This window comes from Mustela lutreola, chromosome X (assembly GCF_030435805.1).
Source record: "Mustela lutreola isolate mMusLut2 chromosome X, mMusLut2.pri, whole genome shotgun sequence".
NCBI lineage: Eukaryota > Metazoa > Chordata > Mammalia > Carnivora > Mustelidae > Mustela > Mustela lutreola.
The window spans coordinates 43,349,726-43,375,564 of record NC_081308.1 but is presented as its reverse complement, the minus strand read 5'-3'; the positions used below and the strand labels follow the sequence as shown (position 1 = coordinate 43,375,564).

Below are 25,839 nucleotides of genomic sequence, written 5' to 3'. Positions count from 1 at the left end.
GGACTTCATAACCTTCTATGAGAGAATCCCTTTGTAGCTTTAACACTTCAGGGTTCTAGGAAAAGAAAAGCCAATGAACTGTATGATATTCTCCTGAAAGCAGGACTCACTGAAGCATTTTCTATATTAATGGGACAAAACTCTATTAGCATAAAACAAACAAAAATCCACCTAGAAGACAAAGGCACTGCAAGTACAGAGTCCGCAGTCCCCATACTTAAGGCTCTAGAGTTCTTTCCTTTCTGGATTTTATCTTAAAAGTAATATCCCAAAGTCTTTTCATGCCAAATGACTTCCACACAAACCTAAACCAATCAATTCAATGAATGAACTGGCAGGTAGAAGGAAAGGTCAGAATTCAATACAGTAGTATTGGTGGGGAGTGAGGAGAGTATTTTTTCCACTTCCTCCATTTCAAGGTGGAGAATCTTCTGTTAGAACATTTCTGGACTCTTTCTGCCCCTGTACTTCCTCCTCCCATGCTATAATTATTTGCTTGAGATATCAGACCACAACTTAGAAGAATAAATTCATGTTAAAGCTAATTTCAAGGCTGGCCCATTGTAACCATAGTTCACACTTTATCTGCCTGCTGATACATACCTAAAAGCAACAGGCATAGGAACAAGCTCTGTGCTTAAGCAACACTTGCTGCCTGGCTGATCCCGGAGATCAGAAATCAGAAAGACTTAGGTAAGTAGTCTGTTTCATGACTGGCAATTTGTATGTATATGCAAGAAGGGGTCTGCTGTGCAAGGCTAACAACATAAATGGGTCCTTAAAAATCTCCATTTCAATGTATCAGGCCTCTCTCCCTCTTGTACGATGCAGAGCTTTCCTTTGGCAAGCAGAAAACCATGCCAGCTCAATGACCTGTCCCCTATTTCTGCAAGTCCCTTTGAATACAGAGGGGACCTCTATTAAAATCCTATCCATCTTTCTCCAACCAGCTCAAATGTCACCTCCTTCCCATACCTTCCCTCCTCCTCACCGTAGTGGCAAATGGCCTCTTGTTCACTTAGGATTCCAAGTGCTTTGTTTCTACCACTCATTACATATGATTTAATGTAGAATTGAGTATGTACATGTTCTCTTTCTAGATTATAAGCTCCTTGATGGTGAAGTCCAAGTCACTGATTTTTATCTGAGCCACATTATCAAGTGTCTTACACAGTTATTCAACAGATGTGTACAAGATTAAAATTTTAGAATTTATATATGTTTAAAAGCATCCTCCCTCCCCACCTCTTAATAAAGCAAGCATTAGAGAATCGGCCTGATGTCTGCCTTAGACACTTACTGACCACAGAGGCAAACTTTAGCCTAAAGATTTAAGTTTTAAACCTCCCTCAACTTTTAGTCTCAACTACACAATAGGGCAAGAGATCACCCACCTCCAGGAGCTTGATAAAACAAGGGCCATTTCTAAAAGAAATACAAAAGTGCCAGCCATGTGTGTAATTTTAAATTTCCAAGAAGCCACATTAAGATAAGGGAAAAGGGGGGTGTCTGGGTGGCTCAGTCAGTTAAGCATCTGCCTTCAGCTCAAGTCACAATCCCAGGGTCCTGGGGTCAAGTCCTGCATCTGGCTTCCTGCTCAACAGGGAGCCTGCTTCTCCCGCTCCCTCTGCTGCTCTTCCTGCTTGTACTCTCTTGCTCTAATAAATAAATAAAATCTTTTTTTAAAAGTGAAAAGAAATAGGGTAATATTAATTTTAAAAATAAATTTCATTTAACCCAATATACCCCAAACATTATCATTTCAACATGTAATCAATACTTTAAAAATTACTGAAATGCTATATATTCTTTTTGTCATATTAATTCTTTGAAATCTGGTGTGTATTTTCCATGAACGGCATACCTCGATTCATAGCAGACTCTGTTTATTAGCTATAAAAGCTAGTACCATAACCTCTCTGCCTCAGCGTCCTCAATTTAAAAATGGGAAAAATGGCATCTACCTTATAAAGCTGTACTGAATTTTAATAATATGCATAAAAGGGCTTAAGAATAGTACCTGGAAAATTATAAGTCCTCCATAAACATCAACTACCTTCATCATCATCATCCTCCATTTACTAGCTGAAGAAACTGAGCACATGAAGACACAAAGTGTATTTCCCAAGCTCATGAAGTAAATCAATGCTGCTTCTATTCTCTTTCAAACAGTTGTCTATTAAACCATGCAGGGCAGCTGGGAGCAATGGAAAATCTTTTTTTTTTTTTTCCCACTGAAGATTCCAAAGTGCAAGCCAAATGGGAGTTTGGGAGTTGACCCAAAAGGCAACATTCTTCAAAATGGCAGCTAAGAGAAATGCCATCCAGCTGTGTTATGCTAACACCCTTTTACCCCTACCACTTCCTTGAGGTTCTGTCCCCTATTTGCTGTCATACTGCATCCATGCTAATCGGTGAAAAAGGTAGGACTCCTGAAGTTTCACTTTGCCTTATTTTGGGTTATTTTTGCTGTTGCTGCTGTTGTTGTTCTAGATGACCACTAAGATTGAATATTCTTGCATACATCTGCAAAATGCCCAGTACCTGAGACCACCCAATCTTTGACATACTTGACCCGGCTCTTCAGGAGACTCAAAGGAGAGAAGCAGCAATATAGAAACAACGGCAGAATTGAAGGAACAATGGCCTAGAAATCAAGAAATCTGATTTCTAGACCAGGTTCTACGATCCAATCAATATATGACCTCAGACAACCCATTTAAACTCCAGAGCTATAATCTCAGTTTAAGATAAGGTCACCTGTAATATTCAGGACTAAGAATCAAAATGGAGTACGCCAGAGCAATAACTCAAGATGAAATTGCATCAGGTGTTAGCATTCTTGTTTTTCTCTCTTTAAGTGTTCTGGCAATAAGTTCCTCTTTAAAAAAAAAAAAATGAGGACAAAGTTTGGAGATAATTTCCATTAATAACCAAGTAATTAAAATACCTAGAAAAGTAACGTTCACCTACGTGATATTTATGATTGCTGTCACAATCATCATATCCTCCGAGGTTAACAACTACAGGATATCAGCATAAACACAAAGGGGCATTAGTGACCACCTCTATGGATCTCCCCCCAATCCCAAATGCCCTGGAGCAGGGTTTCTCAACTTCAGCAGCACTGACATCTTGGGTCAGGTAACTTTGTCCAGGGGTGAGGGGCATTGGCCTGGGCATTTTAAGATATTTAGCAGCTTCCCCAACTTCTACCCACTAGAAGCCAGTAACATCCCCCACAGTTGTGACAACCAATAATGCCTCCACACATTGTGGAGGGGCACAACTGCTCCCAGTTGAGAACCGCTACTATGGATCCCCCACCATGGATACCCTAAACACCTTTGTAATTAAGATTATATGGAGACTGGGGTACCTGGGTGGCTCAGTGGGTTAAAGCCTCTGCCTTCAGCTCAGGTCATGATCTCAGGGTCCTGGGATCGAGCCCCACATCGGGCTCTCTGCTCTTCACGGAGCCTGCTTCCTCCTCTCTCTCTGCCTGCCTTTCTGCCTACTTGTGATCTCTGTCAAATGAATAAATAAAGTCTTTTAAAAAAAAAAAAAAAGATTATACAGAGACTGGGGCACCTGGGTGGCTCAGTAGGTTAAAGCCTCTGCCTTCTGCTCGGGTCCCGGCTCTGATCCCAGGGTCCTGGGATCGAGCCCCGCATCAGGCTCTCTGCTCAGCAGGGAGCCTGCTTTCCCCCCTCTCTCTCTGACTACCTCTCTGCCTACTTGCGATCTCTGTCTGTCAAATAAATAAATAAAATATTTTTTTAAAAAAAGATTATATGGAGACCAAAAAAAAAAAAAAAAAAAGATTATACAGAGACCTGCAATTTTTGGTGCATCCTTACTGGTCACTCAGCCTCGTTAATGGAATGATCAACTTCCATTAGCAATCTGGACCATCAAAAGGCATAACCTTTCCAGTTAATTTGCTTTTAGTACACATATAGTGGCCAGTAATTTTGTAAAATGACCCATTACAGTGCAGAGATTATTCATACATCTTTTACAGAGTCAAAATGTTTCCACACAAACAGTGGTGCTGGCAGCTAATATTTTAGATTAAGATATTTAAGTTTTAAAACCCATGATTTAGTCCTTTAATGGTAGCACCCTGGCTTTAATGTACTGATCAAAGTTTGCTTCCCAATGACTGGGCCCTATGCCTATTCAACCACCTCTTCATCTCAAGTTTTGACAGTGTTATTCTGTTTTCTTGGGTCTGTGCATACAAGCCAATTGAGAACTTATCAGTAGGATTAGTAGAACTTATCAATAGGATCACCCAAACATATAGGGAAGATCTACTCTTTAATACAGAACTCTTTAACACAGAAAGAAATACATATTAGACACAAAAGAACTACAGAATAGAAATAACCACAGAAAGAATCACATCAACCGCATGCCCAAAGTCATTCAGCTAACTAAATCTGTCACGCTGAGAGCGAAGCATAACAGTATCTTGATTGCAGCCACAGATGAAAAAACTACAGTTTAGGGCTCAATATATGGGTCTAGGACTCAACCCCTAGAAGAAAGTACACCAGCATGATCAATGGTGGTTACCTGTGAGGAGGAGGTTGAAGGGACACTTTCACTTTTTGCTCAAGATGCTTCTATATCATCTTTTCAAGATAAACATGTAATTGTGTATTACTTCTATAATTAAAAACCAAAAAAGCTAAAGCCAGGAGAGAAGGTGAAATCTCAGAGGCAGAGAGTATAAAGAGAGAAAAGGCAAAGAAGTTGACACTCCCAAATATGGGCAGAATTAGCGGGCAGAAGAAAGCAAAAGCAAAGAAGCAGCAGGAAAGGCAGGCAGAAAGAGAACTAGGAGAGTACAATAACTCTGTGGCCAAGGGAGGGAAGTTTCAGAAAGGAACTGAACTGTCAACAGAACCAAAAAGAGAAAGGGGGAGAACAGTAACATGGCAAGACAATTCAGATCTGAAAGAGGCTACTCAAAAATCATAACCTTCTCCCTACGTCATGTCCCTCAATCTTAGAAAATTGAGGCCCAGAAAGGTTAAGTGGCTAGCTAGACAGGTATTGGTAGCTAGGGGGCACCACAAAGGGAGATCACATGTTTATGGACAGGCTAGCAAATGGGTCCAGTGGAAAGGAAGATATCAGGAGAAAATGGGGCTAATGGGATGAGTAGTACCTGGAATAGACAGAAGAGAGGAAAAAGGAAGACAGAAGCAAACAAAAATAAGCCAACTTCTCCTCTGAAACTAGATGATTTGCTTCCTTTTTTGGGCGGTTGTTGAAGGTCAGGGGAATCACTCAAAGTACCTGGATTTCCCCAGAACTCCACCTTTCCTCTCTCACACTCTACATAGACCCTAGGCTCCATTAAGCATCTATACACAAAAGAGTCCCAAATCTCTATTTAAGCCCAAACCCTCTCCTAAGCCCCAGACCCAGAGAAGATGAATCTATACTTGGATATTTATAGGCATCCAAACTGAAATTCCCCTCTCCACAATTCTACTCCTGCTCCAGTGCTCTCTATTTCAAAGGTCCCACATCATGACTTTAGGCAGATTACTGAACATCATCTCTCATTACATCTTTGTAAGCAAGATAAAAAAAAATTGCTGGATGACAGTAAAGTCATAGTCACAGCTGCTAGAGACAGCCTTACCCAGTGAGTGTCCATTAATGGATTAATAGTAAGCTGCTAAGTCTTCAGTTAGCCTCTTTCAGCTCTATGCCAACTGTATCAGACACTAATAGTGACCCCTAATAATGCCCACCCCATTATACATGCCCATGTATAATCCCCTTGCCTTGAGTGTGGAGGGACCTTGTAACTAGCTTCTAGCCAACAGAATACAGCAATGGCAATGTGAGATTACTCCCATGATTAGGCGTGTGTGTGTGTGTGTTCACAGTAGTCCCCCTCTCATCTATGGGGGATATGTTCCAAACCCCCAATGGATGCCTGAAATTATGGACAGTACCAAACCCTATATATACTATATTCTTTCTTATACATACATACATACCTGTGATAAAGTTTAATGTATCAATAGAGGTTAACAGTCAATAATAAGGTTAATAAGAGGTTAATAATTAACTGTAAGAGGTTAATAATAACAAAAGAACAATTATAACAATATACAATGATAAAAGTTTTGTGAATGTGCTCTCTCTCAAAATATCTAACTGTACTACACTTACCCCTTTTATCCTGTGATGTCATGAGATGACAACATGCCTACAGGATAAGATGAAAGGTGAACTGACTTTCTGGCTACATGTCAGAAAGAAGATCATCTGCTTCCAAACTAAGCTGATCCCGGAAAACTGGAACCACGGAAGGCATAACCACAGGTAAGGCAAGACCACTGCGCATGGGCTTCCTTCTTGCCGGTGTGACAGACTCCATCTCTTGCTGCTGTGCTGGAAGTGTCAACGGAAAGGGCCATGTGGCAGGGAACGACAGGTGGCCTCTAGGAGCCATCCTCCAACCTCATCCTCCAACCGCAAAGAACGAAATTCTGCCAACAGCTATGTAAACTTGGAAAAGGACGGCCAAGCCTCAGATGAGACTGTGATCTCAGCCAACACCTTGAATGTAGCCTGAGAAACTGAGCAAGGACCCAGCTAAGCCATGACAGACTCATGACCCATGGAAACTGAGATAAGCGGGTACTGTTTTGAGCCACTAAATCTGTGGTCAGTTATTATGCCACAACAGAACACTAATACACCAAGCAATATTTTTTAATTAAAGATATTTATGAAATATGTATGATAATGCTAAACCTAACAAGAGGAACAAGAAATAACAATTTTACTACATTAATGCTTAAAAAGAGTAAAAGCCAAGACAGAAAGGTTTTTTTTTTGTTTGTTTCTTTTTTAAGAAGAAGAAAAAGAGAGAGACAGACATATACTTGGAGAACAAAGTAGGCCTTGGGCTCATTAAGAGCTCAGAGTAAGATGTAGCTACCAAAAACCCAATGCTATTTGAGACCATATTAACAAAATATAATGTATAAAACAAAAGTAGAAGCAGTCTTATTGTGCCATATGAACTGGTCAGATCAAATTAATAAATATTTCCTGTGTGTCTTCAAGGCATTAGGAAGAATAGAGGGACATACACGTTCCCGTCCCTCGAGTATTTTTTACAGTATCTGTGGAGCTAAGATAAACATATTAAAAAGCCAAATCATAATATTTTAAAAAGCAGTTTAAAACAACTATAGAAAAAATGTTATAAAGCAGGCATTAGAATTCATCTGTCAATTAGTTAAAGGTGTTCACAGAAGCAGGAGACAACACATCATTACCGATTTGATCATTATTGCTTTGCCAGTAGAATATAAAAGTGACTGTACTCAACGCTGGGATTCAATTTCACATTACTGAGCACAAGCGCTTGAAATTTTGAAAATAAAGGTTAAAGAGGTTAAAAAAAAACATTCAGACAATCTCTGCTATTTTGGAGAGTTTTTAGTGACAACATTACATTTTACAGATAAGTAAATATGGGCAAAGGAGGATCAAATAATTTGTTTATGATTATAAGTCAGTAAGTCAATTGTACTGAGAAACAGATTTTCCCTTAAGTCTAGAATGCTAATGAAAACTCACATAAACTTTCCAGGTTACGACGGCTACTTTTGGCTAATGTGATGTTTTCACTAGAAGAATTCTGAGATCCTGAGTCGTCATTTACTCTTCTCCCTCCAAAGCTGACCAGTAATCAAGGTTTATCACTTCTTCCTTTGTGATGTGTCTCCCATTTATCCCCTCCTTTAAATCCCCGAAGTCAACAGCTTATAACCAGACCCTTGGAATGTCCTGTCTGAATCTCTCTGGGCAATCTCCTAACTAATCACCCCACTTGTGGTATCTGCCTCCCACCTGTCTTGCATAGTAATAACCGTGGCATTCTCTGCTCCAAGCCCAACTGCCCCCATTGCTTACAGAATAAAGTACGGATCTCTTAGTTTGGGGGCTGCAGTTGGTTTCTAATTCTGGCTCTATCGCTTCCTAGCTGTGTGACTTAGAACCTCCTTTCTCTCTTGTTAACTAAGGGTAGTATCAACTGCCTCATCTATCCTGGTTTTTCTGAGACTGTCCCTGTCTATATGCCTACACCATATGAATAGCAAACCACTCTTCTCACTCTCAGAAGTGTCTGAGTTTTGACAATAAATCGTGTGGCCAGGAAAGGGTTGTTAGAAGGATGTAATGAGACAATGCACATAAATATAAGAGGCCTGGCATGATACTTTCTTTCCCATTCCCTCAAATGTACCTTGTGCTTTCCTGCCTGAAATTGTATCTCTAACATCAGCAACTATAGAAGAACTTTCCCCCTACTACATGGTCTGCCTCAGATGCTTCCCCCTCCTCTTTGTCTAAGTCCTACGGCATCCTAAACTTCTCTTCTAATGTGTATCTAACACTAGTTTGGGTCATGGCAATTTATGCACACGTTTTAACTGCCTCAGAGACTAGCTGTGGGGAAGACAGTGTCTGCTTCTGTTTCCTCTCAGTCGCACACATGACACCTAGTAGAGTCTTCCCCACAGAAGATACTCACTAAATGACATAATCCAATTCAGAAATAACCCAGAATTTTGGCCACAGACTTGCATTTCATTCCTCCATCCACACTTTATTTAAGCGTCTGCTATCTCATTCTCCTGAGATCGTTGTGCTTGCTCATTAGCACCATCATTAGAGTACCAAGGGAACTCTAACAGAAAGCTTTCCTCTTTCATACCTGGCTGCCACCCTGACTGTCTTGGGGGTGATGGCAGAGCAGGAATTCTTGGAGCAATGGACTTAGGAATACAGAATAGCCGAGAGCACAGCTTCTTCAGGCAGACAGCCTTGGTTGGACCCAGGCTCTATCAGTTATAAGCTCAGAATCCACATAAAGGAAAAGTACATGTAAAGAAAAGTACATGGTAAACAATCGGTAAATGATAAGCTATTATTTTTCTCTTCCCTTCCTTGACCTCAGTCAAATGAGAATACTTTACTATGAAGTGAGGCCTGTCAGCAACATTCTCTACATGAGGTAGCCAAGTACAGGCTCAGCACATACAAAGTTTAGCCCGTTCATGGTTCAGGGTCTTCTCTTTCTAGGATGTCTGCTTTCTTCTCTCAGTTCCTCCCTCATTTATGCCAAGTCTAAGCTGGGGCCATTTCTAACAGCTTCTCTGATCACCAGCAAGGAAAAGAACCTTCCTGTCTGGTTCTCTAGGCGTAACATCCAGGTCCAGGTTCAGGTTCAACCTCAAACCACACTCCGGGCAGCTCCTCATGCTCTACATTTCCACATGCAGAAAATCTCTCAAAAACATCCTTTATGGGTCCCCTCTTTCTATACCAATCAATAGCCTGAAATTACTTATCCTCTTTTCTCACAATTGTTCCCATCACTCCAGTCTCTGCCACCAGCCCAATTATAGCTTATAGGTACAATTATACATCCAAGAATAAAACCTGTCTTGCTTCTTAATCCACTGGCTAAAATTCCAAATATTAGCAAACCAAAGTCATTTAAAACAACCTAGGGACTCTGGTCTCTAAACATATAGCTGAGTAAAGGAATTATTCATTATAGCAAATCAAGAGGACATTCATTTGAACATTCCTCTTCTCATACTCAGGGAAAAGTGGTCTTTTTGTTGGGGGGTAAGCTAAAATGAGCTTAAAACATTTGAGGATTTAATAGAAACTTTATTATACAAATAGATAGCAACTTATATCTTCTTCATTTCAAACTAAGACTATACCTGCATTCCTCATCAGGACCTTGGGCAAAAAGCTCAAGAAATTGTAGCCTAGCATTCACTTAACAATATTTAAACAAGTCAAACAAGAACAACAGCTATTTATCTAGACACGAAGACACTTAATTGTTTAATTGTGGCCTAGAATACAATTACTGTGCAACTTAGGTATTAAAATACCCACATATCAAAACTAATGACATAATTAAAACTGCTTCATCAAAAAAAAGGAAAACCTAATAAAATCGTGATTTTTTACCTAATTTTCTCTCACTTACTTTCTTAAAATGAAGCTTTAACAAAACCACAGCTCCCTTAAGCCCCCTGGCCATGATGATTCCCTGACAGTTTACAGAGGCCCTTGATTTGCCCAGACTCTGCCTCAACCATTATCATAACTTTTTATTCCTTAGTATAATAGTTCAAGAAAAGAACCAAGTGAGGTATAGGTTTTATTTCAATTTTATTATTTAAAGGCATTTTGGCTTGCTTTAAACAAGGCATGCAATATAGAAAGATATCAAGTGAAAATGAAAACCCCCTTGCCCTTCCAACCCCTAATTTCCAAGGTAATAACTGATAACTGTTTCTCATGTATCCTTCCAGAAAATGTCTATGCATATGTAAATATACATATATACAAACTCCTATCTGTCTATCCTTTCAGCCCCCCCTTTCCATTGCACAGATGGGATCATACAGTATCATTCTGCACCCATTTCTCCACTTCAAATATATCTTGGACACCATTCCCTTTCATGATATATACATCTACCTCATTCTTCTTAACACAATGCTCGGCATCCCACTGAGTGTGTATGTATGCCATGATTAACACAACCAGTCTCTTGTGATGGGCACCAAGACTGTCAAGAGTGAAAGAGTTTCAGCAATGGAACACCTAACATCCTCATGAACAGTGACTTTTGTGCCGTTCCTTTTTAGAACAGATTCACTGCAACAAAAGACATACATATCTTATATTTTGGTAAGAACTTTCAAACTGCCCTCCAAATGGGCCCTAACAATGTATTCTCCCACTGACTGCACAGACAGGGGCTTTGAAAGCAGTCACCTGGTCTAATGATGCTGTACTGTAAATAGAGAACTAGATGTTTAATGCAAAAATAGCAAAGCACTGGCACACCTGGCTAGCTCAGTGGGTTAAGCCTCTGCCTTTGGCTCAGGTCATGATCTCAGGGTCCTGGGATCGAGCCCCGCATTGGGCTCTCTGCTCAGCAGAAAGCCTGCTTCCCCCTCTCTTTCTGCCTGCTATTCTGTCTACTTGTGATCTCTCTGTCAAATAAATAAATAAAATCTTTCCAAAAAATAGCGAAGCGCTGGTGATTTTGTTACGTCTTTTATTTTAACACACCCTAGAAAACAACACCACAGTAGGTAGCGGCCACACCTCACCTCACCATGAAGAACTCTGCCCTCATCCAAATGCCAAGTTCAAAGGGTGCTATTCCTCAGCATTAATCCAGGTCCTAAATAATGAATTCCTTAGGTCTGGAGACTTACTGAGTGAATTCAGTGTAGAAGAGAAACCCACACTGCGGCAATATCACCCACAATGATCACTAACATCAGAAGTGCGACATAATAGGATATATTGCGTAATTAAAGTCACTGGCCATGAAGGCACACTTTGAATATGTAAGACTCAGTACACCAGCATATTGTGGTATGGGATAATCTGACTGAGAGATTGCTAGTTTAACAGAGAATCGGGGTTCATCCCCTAAGAGTGAACATTGATAAGCATCACCACACAGCATCCAGTGTCTCACGTCTAGAATGACACTTATTTAACATTTTCTATTTTGCAAAACACCTTAGCATATCTTACCTCATTTAACCTTCATGGCCATCCTCGCAGGAAGGCAAAGTAATTATTACTCATTATTACTCACAAAGATTCCATGAACACATAGTATGTGCTGGGTACTCTCTGCTAGGTAGTCAGTATATGAAGATGAATGAGACCCTCCCCTCATTCACTGTTGCCCTGCCCCATCCGACCTTTCCCCAAAGCCCTCCCATTGCACTGAGAATACTTAGTAACGTGGCCTATAAACCCTGTGTGCCCAGAGCCTTCCCCATCCTTCCAGTTTCATCCCATGTCCCTGGATTTCTCATTCACCATCATCCAGCCACAGTGGACCACACTGGGGAAAAAGCCAGGTTCTTGCACCTCAGGGACTTCCCCTTCATTTCCTCTGCCTGGGACGCCCACACACACCCCCAACTCTTTGCCTAGACGGCTCCTGCTCATCTTTTGATCTCAGCTGAACCTGTCACTTTGTCCCAGACTCCTCCTCCCAATAAGTTATGTTTCCTTTATTATTCTTTTTATAGGATTTTACTTCCTAGTGCTCATAATAGCTCACAGTGAAATATTTGTGTATTTGTTTGCAATGCAACTCCACCACACAGCTGCAAGGCTTACGGAAGGCAAGAAAAGGGACTTTTGTGTTCACCGCTATAAACCCCAGTACCTGCCCAATGCTGTGCCTGGCACACAGCAGACCCAAAAAAAAAGTACCGAACGAATACAGCCAATGCCCTCAAGGGGTATATGATACAGCGGAGAAAGACACAAGGAAGGGAAAGAAGGCTCATTTTACCAGAGGACGGGAAAGACTACAGAGAAGAGATGACCCTGAGCTGATGGCTGAAAAGTAGACACTTGTCCAGAATGCAAACCTACTGAAATGATGTAGGCCATCAGGAGGCAACTGCAGGCAGAGAGGAGCAAAAGGCTGTGCCGTGCCTCTCAGACTTCCGGCTCTGATAGCCAGGTGGATGGTGGCACAATCATTCAGTGGAGAGAATGAGGCTCTATTATTATTATTACTTACCGCCAGGGTACAGGACCTGAGGTCTTGGCAGAGCTGGAAATCTGGATAGTGGCGATCTCTGTGCCCACCTGCCCCTCGCCACTCTCAAGCTAAACAGGAAAACTACGATTTTGACCTGGGAATACTCAGTGCTGAGCCATACGTAGCCACAGGCCAGGGCAAAGGAGGCTGGTGGAAGGACCAGAAGGCTCAGCAGAGACAGGGCCAGGAGGGTTCTCTATATCTGAATACACTTTGGGGCCAGAAGATGTCAATAATGTAATTTAAGGTATAGAAGTATCAAATCACTATACTGTACACCTAAAATAATTAATACGATACTATATAATTAACTAGGATTAAAATAAAAAACTTAAAATAATAACAATAATAATAATGTAATTTAGTGTGCTTCTCTTTTTGTGGGCAAGCCAGAAGAAGGGAAGAAACAGAAAAAAAAAAACTCAGTGTCCTGAGTATCTCGCAGGCTTCGTAACAGCTATTTCATTTCCACTGGACAGTCCCTTTCCTGGATTTATTTCTAATGGCTCTGTGTTGTAATTTCTGGGTTGCTCTTCATGGAAGTAGTCAGGGCAGAAGTCCTAAATAAGTATAATAAAATGCCTGAACGGTATTGGGTTGAAAAGCATCAAAATATGTCATTACTAAGGGGGTTACCTCATCTTATTAACTCCTCAACAGCTTCTCTGGTCTGGCCATGGGTAGATAAATACAGAAGGCAGAAAGAAGAAGGAGAATCTGGCATTTGCTGCCACCCTGAGTGAAACTTTCTAGTCCCCTCTCCCCTCATCCTGCCACACACAGAATAGCATTACATGAAACAGGAAGCTTTGAATCCTAATTCTCATTAAAATGTAACCTATAGTTTATTTCAAAAATGTCAAGAGGGTGACTAGAAGAAAAAAAAAAAAACATACTCTGGAAGCCTCAGTGAAAAAAAACAATTCTTTGGGGGAGGGGCGAATCACCCTAATCTTTTCAAAGTCACAATAATGTGCAGGAGGGGAAGGCTAACACTTAGCAGAAAATTATAAAATAGCCAGGCCTAAGGGAGACAGTGTAACTGTAGGAGGGCTAAACAGGGAGACAGACTGACAGAGCAAGCGTGCTAGGGAGAGCGGATTATCGGGAGCTGGGGCCGTGTCCTGGCTCGAAGCACCATGCGACAGCTCTGTGACCCAGAATCGGTTTCCCTAGGCCTCAGTTTCCTCCCATGAAAGATGAGATGTTTGAACCAGATCACCTTGAAAGATCCTTTCCAGTTTAAAAACATCCCTTGAGGGGCGCCTGGGTGACTCAGTGGGTTAAGCCTCTGCCTTCGGCTCAGGTCATGGTCCCGGGATCCTGGGATCGAATCCTGTGTCGGGCCTCCCTTCCTCTCTCTCTGCCTGCCTCTCTACCTACGTGTGATCTCTGTCAAGTGGATAAATGAAAGTCTTTATTTAAAAAAAAAAAAAAAAACCCTTGGGCTGCCTGGGTGGCTCACTGGGCTAAGCCTCTGCCTTCAGCTCAGGTCATGATCTCGGGGTCCTGGGATCAAGTCCCACGGGCTCTCTGCTGGGCAGGGAGCCTGCTTCCTCCTCTCTCTCTCTCTCAAACACTCTGCTTGCCTCTCTGCCTACTTGTGATCTCTCTCTGTCCAATAAATAAAATCTTTTTAAAAAATCCCTTGAAGACTTAAGTTGATGTTTTTTTCTGCCACAATTATAATACAATCAGAACAGCTACAACAGGTGAGTGTTTAATGATTCTCACTCTTGTACATGACCACGAGAAGCAAATATTGTCATATCCTTTTTGCACGTTTTAATAGTAAAGGTGAGTGCCTAACAAGTGGCCAGCAGTGTGCCAAGGTTCTAGATGTATTACCTCATCTCATCCTCCCAATCCTCTTATGAGTAGGTATGATTATTCTAAACCCATTTTACAGATGAGGAAGGTGAAACACGAAGAGATAAAATAACTTGCCCACAGCTAGCAGTGACAGCCAATATACAAACCCAGGGAGTCTGTCTCCTGAGGCTACCCTTGACCCGCTGATGAGACAAGCGAAGCTTTCAGAGTTTGGTAACTTCGGCCACCACCTGGCAGCACTGGGTTCAGATTCGGATGTATCAGATTCCAGGGCCCATGCTCCTTCCACAGCCGTCTGCTTGAGAAGGAACGGCTGGCTCTTAGAGAAATATTTTCTGGGAGATTATTTTTGCTTACCCCCCATCTAACCCCCCCCTTTTCTGCCCCGCTAAGGACCTGTAGGAGGTGAGAGTGAAAAGAGACTGAAGAACCCTTCTCTTGGACCTGCCACAGGTGAAACACTCTGCCAGATAAAGAGAAAAAGGGGCAGTTTGCTCTGTGTCCTTACTCCTGCTCTAACAACGCGACTTTTGTTTGAGAGTTGTGTAGATACTAATGTTTTGGTCAACAGGCAGGAACAGATGGCTTCTCGCAGATGATGGTGGTCCAACTCTCAAGCCACACAGCGATCCTGATTTCACACTGAAGCTCTGTCATCAATCCACTAACTGCTTTGTGATGCTCCCCCAGCCTCCATGTGTTAGCTAAATCACCAGAGTGTTTACAAATATACACTGTGATGTGCTAAGAAAAAAAAAATCTGTGAGGTCAAAACATACTTCCTTTAGATCGGGAGTTTCTCATTGCTACTATCTGTTTTACTACAGTTTTCCTCTGCCTTATGTTCATGCTTACCCTGACATATTTTGCTACCTCCTCTTATTATGTAATCCCACGTCAGATGAATGGTAATTTCCCAATTTTTGCACAATCTCCCTGCCTGTCCCCACTCTCACTCCCAAAAGAGTTTCTGGAGTCAATAGGAGAGACGGCCAAAAATCACAAGAGTACTTGAGGAAGTACTAGTAGCAAAAAAACTGCTCTGACCAAAGGCTTGGGGGTCTTGGGTTCTTTTTTTTTTTAATGTTGGGGGAGGGCATAGAGTGCCTGAAGAAACTGTCCAGAAGCCCACACAATTCACTCCTCATTCGTGACGCTATTGTTGTATATTGCATTTTCAAATAACTTATTTTTTAAATTTTATTTATTTATTTGACAGAGATCACAGGTAGGCAGAGAGGCAGGCAGAGAGAGAGGAGGAAGCAGGCTCCGTGAAGAGCAGAGAGCCCGATGCGGGACTCAATCCCAGGACCCTGGGATCATGACCAGAGCCAAAGGGAAAGGCTTTAACCCACTGAGCCAGCCAGGTGCCCACTTATTTTTTTATTATAAAAGTAATACATACTCATTGTATAAAATCTGGAAAATAAAAGACTGAACAAGAGGGGGAAAAAGTGCATCCTACTACCTGGAGATAGCCACTTTAACAACTTTGGTTCCTTCCATTCCATATTTATCATTACATTCACAGGCGTGTATGTAACATGTGAACACACAGAAATACATGTAATCTCACACTTAAATTAAAAAGACAGAAATGGAATAGTACCATATTTTTTCACTGTATCATGAAGATTTTTCTCAGCATAAGTCTTGATATTTAATGGCCAGATGTTTTACTATGTGGACCTGCCATAATTTACTCACATTCCCCTACTATGGAAACTATGTCTTCAGTTTTTCACTATTATAAATATGACAATATGTAAAGTTGTGCACATTTATCAGAGATTTCCTTCAGAAGTTACACTTTTTAAAAACAATTATCAAGGAATCCATATTAGTTACAGAAAAATTGGAAGATTCAAATAAGCAAAAACAACTGTCAAATAAGCAAAAAAAAAGTCAACTGTAATTTCTTTTTTAATACTTTTGTGTACATCCCCTCAGATTTTTCTTTATATCATACGCACATAGACACAAACACATATATTAAAATGGGGTCATACTGGGCACCTGGGTGGCTCAGTGGGTTAAGCCTCTGCCTTCAGCTCAGGACATGACCGCAGGATCCTGGAATCGAGCCCCACATTGGGCTCTCCGCTCAGCGGGGAGCCTGCTTCCCCCTCTGTCTCTCTGCCTGCCTCTCTGCCTATGATCTCTCTCTCTAATAAATAAATAAAATCTTATAAAAATGGGGTCAGATTATTAAGAAATGATAGTTACTAATAATAGTTACCATGTATTGACCACTACCACATGCCAGCCACTGTGATTTCCTCATATTCCCACCACCCACCCTCTCTGTGTTAGCTCCACCATTCCCAAACTTGTCTACACACTGAAGTCACCCAGGGAGCTTCAAAACTCCTGAAGGCTGCATCCAGTCCCCAAAGATTATGGCTTTTAATCAGCTGGGTGAGACCTGCACCTGGGAGGGTTTAAGAGCTCCCCAGGTGATCCTAGTGGGTGTACGAGTTGGGAACTATTGGGTTCACTACAATTTTTTCCCTTTCTTACTAACAACATCACCCAGCTGATAAAGCTGGAATTTCAACCCATCTCTAAACCCAGAGCCCAGACTTTTTTTTTTAAGATCTATTTATTTATTTGTCAGAGAGAGATAGACAGAGAGAGAGAGAGAAAGAGAGAGAGCAAGCAAACAGGGGGAGCAGCAGGCAGAGGGAGAAGCAAGCTCCCCACTGAGCAAGGAGCCTGATACGGGACTCAATCCCAGGACCCCAGGATCATGACCTGAGCAGAAGGCAAACGCCCAGCCAACTGAGCCACCCAGGCGTCCCAACATTTTTTTCTTTTTCTTTTCTTTTCTTTTCTTTTCTTTCTTTCTTTCTTTTTTTTTTTTTTTTTTTTTTTTTTTTGAGTATGGTTGACGCACAATGTTAGATTAGTTTCAGGTGTACAATACAGTGAGCCCACAAGTCTATCCCTTATGCTGTGCTTCACCTCAAATATAGCTCTCATCTGTCACCACGCAACTGTCACCACACAATGGTCACCACACAACTGTCACCATGCAATGGTGTGTTACTATACCACTGACTATATTCCCTATGCTGTGCCTTTCATCCCCGGAGCCAACACTTTTAACTATGGATAATCTGGGATCTGCTTCCCCCACCACCACTCACATAACATCACACTATGGACCTATGTTCTATGTTAATAAGGAGAACTCAACATTATCCTTTTTGGTAACTATAGTATTCCACTGCATCGCTCTCTCAGAATGCAAACGTTACCAATTTTTCCCCACTTCAAAAATGGTGCAATGAATATCCTTATTGACATACCTAAATTCCCCCCCCCCCAAAAAAACAATGCTGGGTCAAAAGGTAAATGTGGTTTTTAAAGCTTCTGATAAACACTGCCAAACTCATGTTCCCACTAGAAGTGTATCAGAATGCCTGCTTCCTCATGTCCTTGCCAGCACTGAATTGTGTCATTCCTTTTTAATTTTTGCAAATTATATTGGAGAAAATGGTATGCCATCCTAAATCTCCCTTGACTACCACTGAGAACATTTTTCACATTAATGGGCCATTTAGATTTCTTCTTTTATGTATTTTCCTATTCCCATCCTTTGCTAGTCGAACACTTATGTTTTTCTTATTGCTCTGTAAGTCTTTATGTATTAAGAATAATGAGTCTTGTTGCAATTGCTTCCAGTTTTTTCATTAACTGTATGGTTTTCGGAGGAACTTTTAAATTTTCATATAGTTGATTATATTGTTTTATTCTTTATTTTACCTTTAATATTATGCATACAAATATCTTCCCTACCCCACAATTATATGTTCTCCTATATTTCTGAGTTCCGTTACCATCTCTTTTTTAAAAAGTTTTAATTCTTTAATGTAGCCGTTCCCAAACAGAATTACTGAGCAGAATTGCTTACAGAGGTTTGTTGTTTGTTTGTTTTTTTAAATGCTCAGGTCCCAAGACTGAACCACAATTTAGGGGCCTAAGACCTGAGCAGGCACCTTTCTAAAAGCACTATGGACAATTCTGAGGCACTCCCTCCTAAAAAGAAACACTATTTTCATCTTCTAAATTTATATTGGTGTCATTTTTTCCAAATTACTTCGGGACATTTGTTCAATAAATCATTTCGTGAATTTGAAATGTTCCCTTTATCCTAGTTGGCAAGCTCCATGAAAGCAGAGACCGTACCCGTTTTACTAACCACAGCACCTCCAGGGCTCAGCACAATGCCTGGTGCAAGCTGGTGCCTAATGACAACCAAATAAAGAAATAATACCCGACCACATATCTTCAACCTCATGCCACCCCAAACTGGCTAGTCCTCTTGTCAATAATTCTTGACCATTAGACCAAGAAAACTGATGGTATTGATGATGACCCTGAGTTACCAAAAATATTAAATTTGGCCCTGTAGACTCTGTTTAAAGGAGCCAGGAAATGTGTTAGTGGGCTTCATCGAATGAAGTCAATAATGCCAGCCATGTTTAAGAGGTATGGGAATTCTGATAAAGTTCTCCAAGGAAGGGTGCCCCTGGGTGTCTCAGTGAGTTAAAGCCTCTGCCATCGGCTCAGGTCATGATCCCAGGGTCCTGGGATCAAGCCCCGCAACCAAGCTCTCTGCTCAGAAGGGAGCTTGCTTCCCCTCACCCTCTCTGCCTGCTTCTCTACCTACTTGTGATCTCTGTCAAATAAATAAATAAAAATCTTTTTAAAAAGAAAAAAATTGGGGGCGCCTGGGTGGCTCAGTGGGTTAAGCCGCTGCCTTCGGCTCAGGTCATGATCTCAGGGTCCTGGGATCGAGTCCCGCATCGGGCTCTGTGCTCAGCAGGGAGCCTGCTTCCTCCTCTCTCTCTCTCTCTGCCTGCCTCTCTGCCTACTTGTGATCTCTCTCTGTCGAATAAATAAATAAATAAATAAATCTTTAAAAGAAAAAAATTTTCTCCAAGGAGGAGCTAGACAACATTGACCCCAGAGGCTGAGACCTGGCTTCCTCTGGCTCTTAGAGTTCCTCAACTAGCTCTAGAAACTGACTCAGAGCTTCCTTGAGCTGAGAACAGACCCACACATTCCCTCTTCTGTGAGCCCATGGAAAGAAAATTGGAATAGGGAACCAGGACACCTGGGTTTTAGTCCTGTCACCACTATCAACCTGTCTGAGTATGGGCATATCACTTAACCTCTGGGGTTGGGCTAGATGTTTTCTAAGGATGCTTTAGAGGTTTTCTAAGAATTGAAACCTCTACTTAAAGACCCAAACAGATGACCACAGGGCAGGGCTTCCAAGGACAACCTGAAACTCCCTCCACAGAACAGGGCCTCAGGCCCACCTCAGGCTAGAGCAAAATAATAGTGACAACAATAGCAGTAGTCATATAAGTAGTAGCCATAGTAATGGTAGTAACAACAGCAGCTACTGCTAAATTTTAATGACCACATACTATATGCTGGGCAATATTCTGTCTTACTACTAAGAATAAAGGCATACACTTAACACGGCACTTACAAAGTCCTAAGTGCTTTACGTAGATTAATCTTCAAAATGACTCTATAAGATGAGTTCTATTATTATTCTCATTTTACAAAGGTGGAAACTGAGGAAATCTGAGAAACAGAGAGGTTAAGGGACTTGCCCAAGGTCTCACAGCTATCATGTGATAGAACCAGCAGAAGCGATCCTAAAACCATATTTTTAACCATACAGCCAGCCACACTATCATTATACTACACTTGTCAGTTCGGAGGTTGCACAACAACAAAGAATAAGTCACAATTATAGGGAATACTCCCCTCTTCACTAATGGTAGAAAAATTCGGTTTTACTCCAATGTCATTTTAAGCAGATCCAGTTTCAGGGCTGAGAGAGCAAAATACATTATTTATTAAGAACATGGGCCATTTTATTAAGAACTGGCACCCATTAAAATGTTTTTATTAGAAAATAAATAAATCATTAACTACTAACGACATTTCCCATTAAACAGAGAAAAGAAATACAAGCTCTTTCTGCGTCATTCCGAACAAAACTTTAGATCCCCACCCGCACCAACTTCAGTTCTCTACTCCCAGCACTATCTTTTAATCATGGACCTGACAGCCCACAGGTGTCCCAAGCAAAAGAGGCCAAACCAAAGTCGGTACTCTAACTTCCCATCATCCCCATGCCCTTGTGACCTCCTCCCATGGTCAGCTCTGTGGCTGGCATCACCAGTCTCAAACACCCTAACTGGGTGTCAGCCTGGGCTGTCCCCCAGCCACATCCAGTCACAGGACAGTTCTAGAATTCATCCCGTGGCTCTCTGTCCCTGCTGCCCCTGCTTCTGCTCAGACCACCGCCTCCTTCCCTCAACTACTCTACCAGAAACCTTCCAACCGGTTCTTGGCTTGCTTTCTCTCTAGCTCCAACTTCACCTTAACACTGCTGCCAAAGTAATCTTTCTAAAACAAAATCTGATTATGTTACTTCCCTGTTTAGAATCTTTGTCTCCCGGATAAAGTGTAAAATCCTTCCTAGAACATACAAGGTTCTTTATTATCTGGCCTCCGACTACCTTCCCAGCTTCATCCGAGGTCGTGGCCCACACATCTCACACAAGGCAAACGGAGTAACTTGGAAGTTCCCAAACAGTGCTTCTCTGTCCTGCCCAGAATGCAATTCTCTCATTTGCCCATCTGGCAAACTCCCACTCATTTTTTTCAGATCAGCTCAAAATTCAAAATTCGGCATGCTTTTCTCTAGGCTTCCGTCACATTTTGCACCTCTCCCTATTCCGACACGTAATTCAACCTAACCCAATTATTTGTTTAGATGTCACTCTTTCCCATAAGACGAGGAGCCCTCTAGGTCTCTGTTCTACGCATCTCTGTACCATGCTTGTTGAATAAAAGAATGTCTCAGGATTTGAACAGTAATTTCCAAACTGCTCCTGATCAGCATCCACTGTGTTCGTCAAAGCAAAGCAATACAGGCCAAATCCCATTTCTTTTTTTCTTTTTTTTAAGATTTTATTTATTTGTCCGAGAGAAAGTATGAGGAAACAAGCAGGGAGAAGGGCAGGCAGATGGAGAAGCAGACTCCCTGCTGAGCAAGGAACCTGATGTGGGGCTCAATCCCACATGACCTGAGCTAAAGGCAGATGCTTAACCAACTGAGCCTCCCAGGCATCCCCAAATCCCATTTCAATAAACATCTTCAAACCGACAATCCTTGTACATCAAAACTATGTTACATTTGTGTGCCTTCACACCTGAAGGCATAACCAGCAGGAGACAGTTTTAACAGATACTTCAGAGAACCAACAAACCTACCTGTTGAAAATTTATAGCTATTCAAGTTCTTGCATATTCTGCTCCACCTAAGTGATCCTTAACCTTTTATGGGTCATAGACCAGTTTGGACAGCATTTGTCTATCATTTCTTAAACCCACATGCCCTTTGGAGAAACATAAAAATCCCACATACCCCCAGAAATGCTGATATAGTCTCCGAAATGCACAGTCCTCATCCCCACCAAAAATAAAAAATAACTTCGTATGTGGTAGGAATTCTCAGGTTCACAAGAGATGTAAACCCATCAGGCAAGATATCCCTGAGTTTTGCTCTTGGGTAGTTCACATTGTTAAAATAGGAATTTTCCTTGTATCACCAAATATAAACATTATAACAGTAAATATGCTTTAAAGTCTTTATGGGGAAGAGGAAGCCAGAGAGGTGCTGACATCTGTCTCCCCCACTGTCGGAACCTTATGATAGGAATTTGCCGGAAACAAATGAAAAACACAAATATGAAAAAAAAATCCTCTGTTTCCTCACATATAACACCCCAAAAGCACATGTTCAAATGAAGGGAGCTCTTTGAAATGCTTCTGGCATTACATTTTCCAGCTTACTTCCCTCTCCCTACCCCTCCACCCCTACCTTAAAATTCATTAAACTTCTAGCTAGCAGCAACTTCTTTTAAATTAATATCCTTTGTCTTTGTGGAGACAAAGGGTTAAATTAAAGAAACAGCTGGCTGCCTGCCACTGGCTTGGGGGGTTGGGTTGGGATGGAGGACAGAGGAGGAAGAAAAACCAGTCAGAGAAATAAGTGCTGATCTCTTACCCTGCCACATGGCCATCTTGATCCTGTCCTCTCCCACGTTGGGGGTCACACACTCAGTTTCCCAAATTCCTCCAGTTTTATAAGGAGGCTTGAATGGGATGTAGATGGAACAGCAGCTGCGTGGCCTTGTTTCTTGCAAGCAGCTCACACCCTGAACCTGAAAATGTGAACAGAAAAATGAATACCTAAATGAAAAAAAAAAAACATTTCAAATCCTTAAAAGTTACCTCCTGTCCCTCTTTGAACCTCTCTTTCGAGGATATGCACACAGGAGCAATGTCAAGTTTCTCCCAGCAAGGTATCGCCTTAAAAAGACAGATTGGGGGGGTGGCACCTGGGTGGCTCAGTGGGTTAAAGCCTCTGCCTTCAGCTCAGGTCATGATCCCAGGGTCCTGGGACCAAGCCGAGCCCCGCAATGGGCTCTCTGCTCAGGGGGGAACCTGCTTCCCCCTCTCTCTCTGCCTACTTGTGATCTCTGTCAAATAAATAAATAAAATCTTTAAAACAAAAAAAGAACGGGAAGATCTAGAGTCAGTTACTATGGACACTGAGTGCTGTCCAATTCTGCACGAAACACTGGATCTTCAGTAAATGGGTTTCAGAATCTCAAAGGATGGGTGGTTGAGTGAGATAACCACTAAATGTTCTTTCCTACTCTGAAGCTCCACAGTGTAGGGAATGAAGAACCAATGCCCTCACCTACCCACCCCCCAACACCAACTTTACATTAAAAAATTAGTAGATAGGAAAACAAATTTTGTAATACTTCAAGTTTTAGAACAGCCCCTGTATCAGGATGGAAAAGAAAGGAAGCATAATAAAGAAAAGAGCAATGCCCTTTGGGTCATGGTTCTTCCTCTATGCTTCGTTATACTTTCCCACACTTTCCCAATGTCCTATAGGTAGCATATACTTCTTTCATATTCAGGGGAAAGAAGAACCAAAGACAAAAAAAAAAGTAAAAACAGAATGCTAATTTAAGTACAACCAAATTAATTCAGCTAATTCCTAAATTTACAGCGTCCAAGTCAGTCTTAGGGACAACACAATTTTCAAGGATAGGAAAGGAGCTAGGAATGAGAAGGAGGCGAAGAAGTATCTACTTCATTTGATTCAGTGGCTTAATATATTAAACAAAGTGCTGGCCACTTAAGTTCTTAATTAATAAACTGGTCTTCCTTATTTAGCATACAAGCCATCTGCTTTGTCTAAGAAAAAGTCCTCACCTTTTTGGAGTTGGTCAACATGAAATTACATTTTGCGATTTCCATCGCTTAGACCAGCAACACCTCCACCCTCGAAGTGAAAATGGTAACACGCATACACTAAAGACTAATACGAACTTGAGAATCATCATTTTGGTCTTTCTTAATGACTTTTTTTTTTTAAAGGACAAGAGTGTCAATGTGTACACAGTCCCAAAAGCACCCATAGAGAAAAAACAATGCTTTAGATAAGGAAAGGTTCCCAAAGTCCAAGAAAACTTAGGAACTCAGAAGTCCAATGATGAATTCACCAGGAAAAAAGCGCTCTTATGACTTATCTGGAACCTGGGACAGTTTGTTTTGGTTTGTCTTCCCACCCACCCCCCTTATTTCGTGTACAGTTAAGTAGTGGTCCGCGCCTCGTGGGACCAGGCGAAATTTAACATCTCTGAAGTTAAACCCGGGTAGTTGCTAATAAATGTATGAAGATGACTGTAAAGCAGATTCTTACTGGATTTTTACGCTCCACGGTTGTCGATTTCCCTCACTTATTCGGGGTAGCTTACACTGACGTTATCTCACGGGCACACGGACAACTTCGCTTGGCACTCCAGGAAACTGATTTGCTCTGAAATATTAAGAAAGGTAAACGTGCATCAGCGTGAAGGTAAAGCTTTCCCCTTCGCAGTGAAGGCGCTCCAGCGCAAGCCTAGAAAGCCTGGAGAGAACAAGCTACCCGCGTGAATGGGTGGGGAGAGGAAAACTCGCAGCACCGACTTTTCTGAGAGCCCAGAGTCCACTTCGCAAAGACCCACACAAACCTGCGAGTCCAGAGCAGGAGGAAGAACGGGGCCTCGACAGAGCTTCACCAACCCAAACCACTCTGCCCCAGTCCTGGAAAGGGGACGCCTTGCAGCCAGCCTCCCCCCCATTCAAAAGCGGGACGGGCTTGGCGCCGCTCCGCGAGAAAACTTCACTGGGACAGCGCAGGGACCCTCGCTCGCAGAATAGGGCAGGGCTCGCGGGAAGATGCCGCCCTGCACTGGCTAGAACTAGCCGGTCTAACTCCTCCGAGTGCCAGGCGGCGGCGGCCGGGCAAGGGGAACCCCCATCTCCGGGGGGCCGAGCCAGCGGAGGAACGCTTTCCCCGTGTCGCTGCTCTCTGGAGGTGCTCCGCGAGCCGGCCGGGGGGCCAGCGGCCCACGAAGGACCTGTTGGGAAAGCGACAGCCCATCTGTCTTTACCTGTCGCCGAGGTCGGGGGCGGCGGAGCCCGTGTCGACCGCCGGCCGGCCGAGCGCTCAGACGGCTCTGGCGTCCAGGACACCAAGCTAAGCTAGCGCCCCACGTAGCCTGCAGAGCTTCATTCACAGCCCAGCCGGGAGGAGGGGGAGCGGAGCGGGCGCGCGGCTCATGTGACAGGCGCCTCGCAAGTGTCGGCCAAGCAGAGCCAAGGTCTGCGCGTGCGCGCCCAGGCCGGCCTTCTCCAGGCACCTCGGCCCAGCCCGGGCTGGGGGTGAGGCGAGCAGGGGAGGCGGCCGGGCGGAGAAAGCGGCGAAGGAGGAGTTTCCGCATGCGCAGCCGCGGTAGGTCGGCCCCGCTTGCTGCCATATTTAATGAGGACTGGGCGGGTCCTTAACTCAGTGCAGGGCGTGCCAATTGCGCTTGAAAAAGAAACGCTCCTTTATGTTTCACCGTTTCCAGCCTGGGCTACGGTTCTTTGGGGTTTTGTCCTTAGAATGGAACTGTTTATCCTGAACTTCTGGTCCACGGGACAGCTAGTAGTAATCTAATACTAATTATATTAGCTCACATATTTGGAGCCTCTAATTATGTGCCAGGCACTGCTCTAAGCCCTTAACTCATTTTCATCTCATTTAATGCCCGCAATAACCACACTGGGGTACGTACTATTATTCTCCACTTTTATTCATGAGAAAACGGGGCCACAAAAAGATTAAGTAACTTGCCTGAGCTCACATAAGAGGAGTAAGAATAATGATGGAATATAGTGATGCTCTTAACAATCAA

At 42.5% G+C, this 25,839-nt stretch overlaps 1 protein-coding gene across 2 annotated transcripts in view; it reads right to left on the bottom strand.

Annotated features, from left to right (window-relative positions):
* CLCN5 (chloride voltage-gated channel 5) overlaps nt 1–25,286 on the bottom strand; it is a 156,622-nt gene extending 131,336 nt beyond the window's left edge. The window contains exons 1-3 of one of the 2 annotated variants that reach the window (XM_059156426.1): nt 25,054–25,286; nt 24,321–24,437; nt 22,605–22,761 (exon numbers count right to left, since the gene is read on the bottom strand). In XM_059156426.1, coding sequence (XP_059012409.1) covers nt 22,605–22,620 — 16 coding nt within the window. In that variant the 5' untranslated portion in view covers nt 22,621–22,761; nt 24,321–24,437; nt 25,054–25,286. Of the gene's footprint in view, nt 1–22,604; nt 22,762–24,320; nt 24,438–24,630; nt 24,780–25,053 lie in introns of those variants that run through there. The other variant, XM_059156427.1, reaches the window with a different exon arrangement.
* Nucleotides 25,287–25,839: the final 553 nt, after the last annotated feature.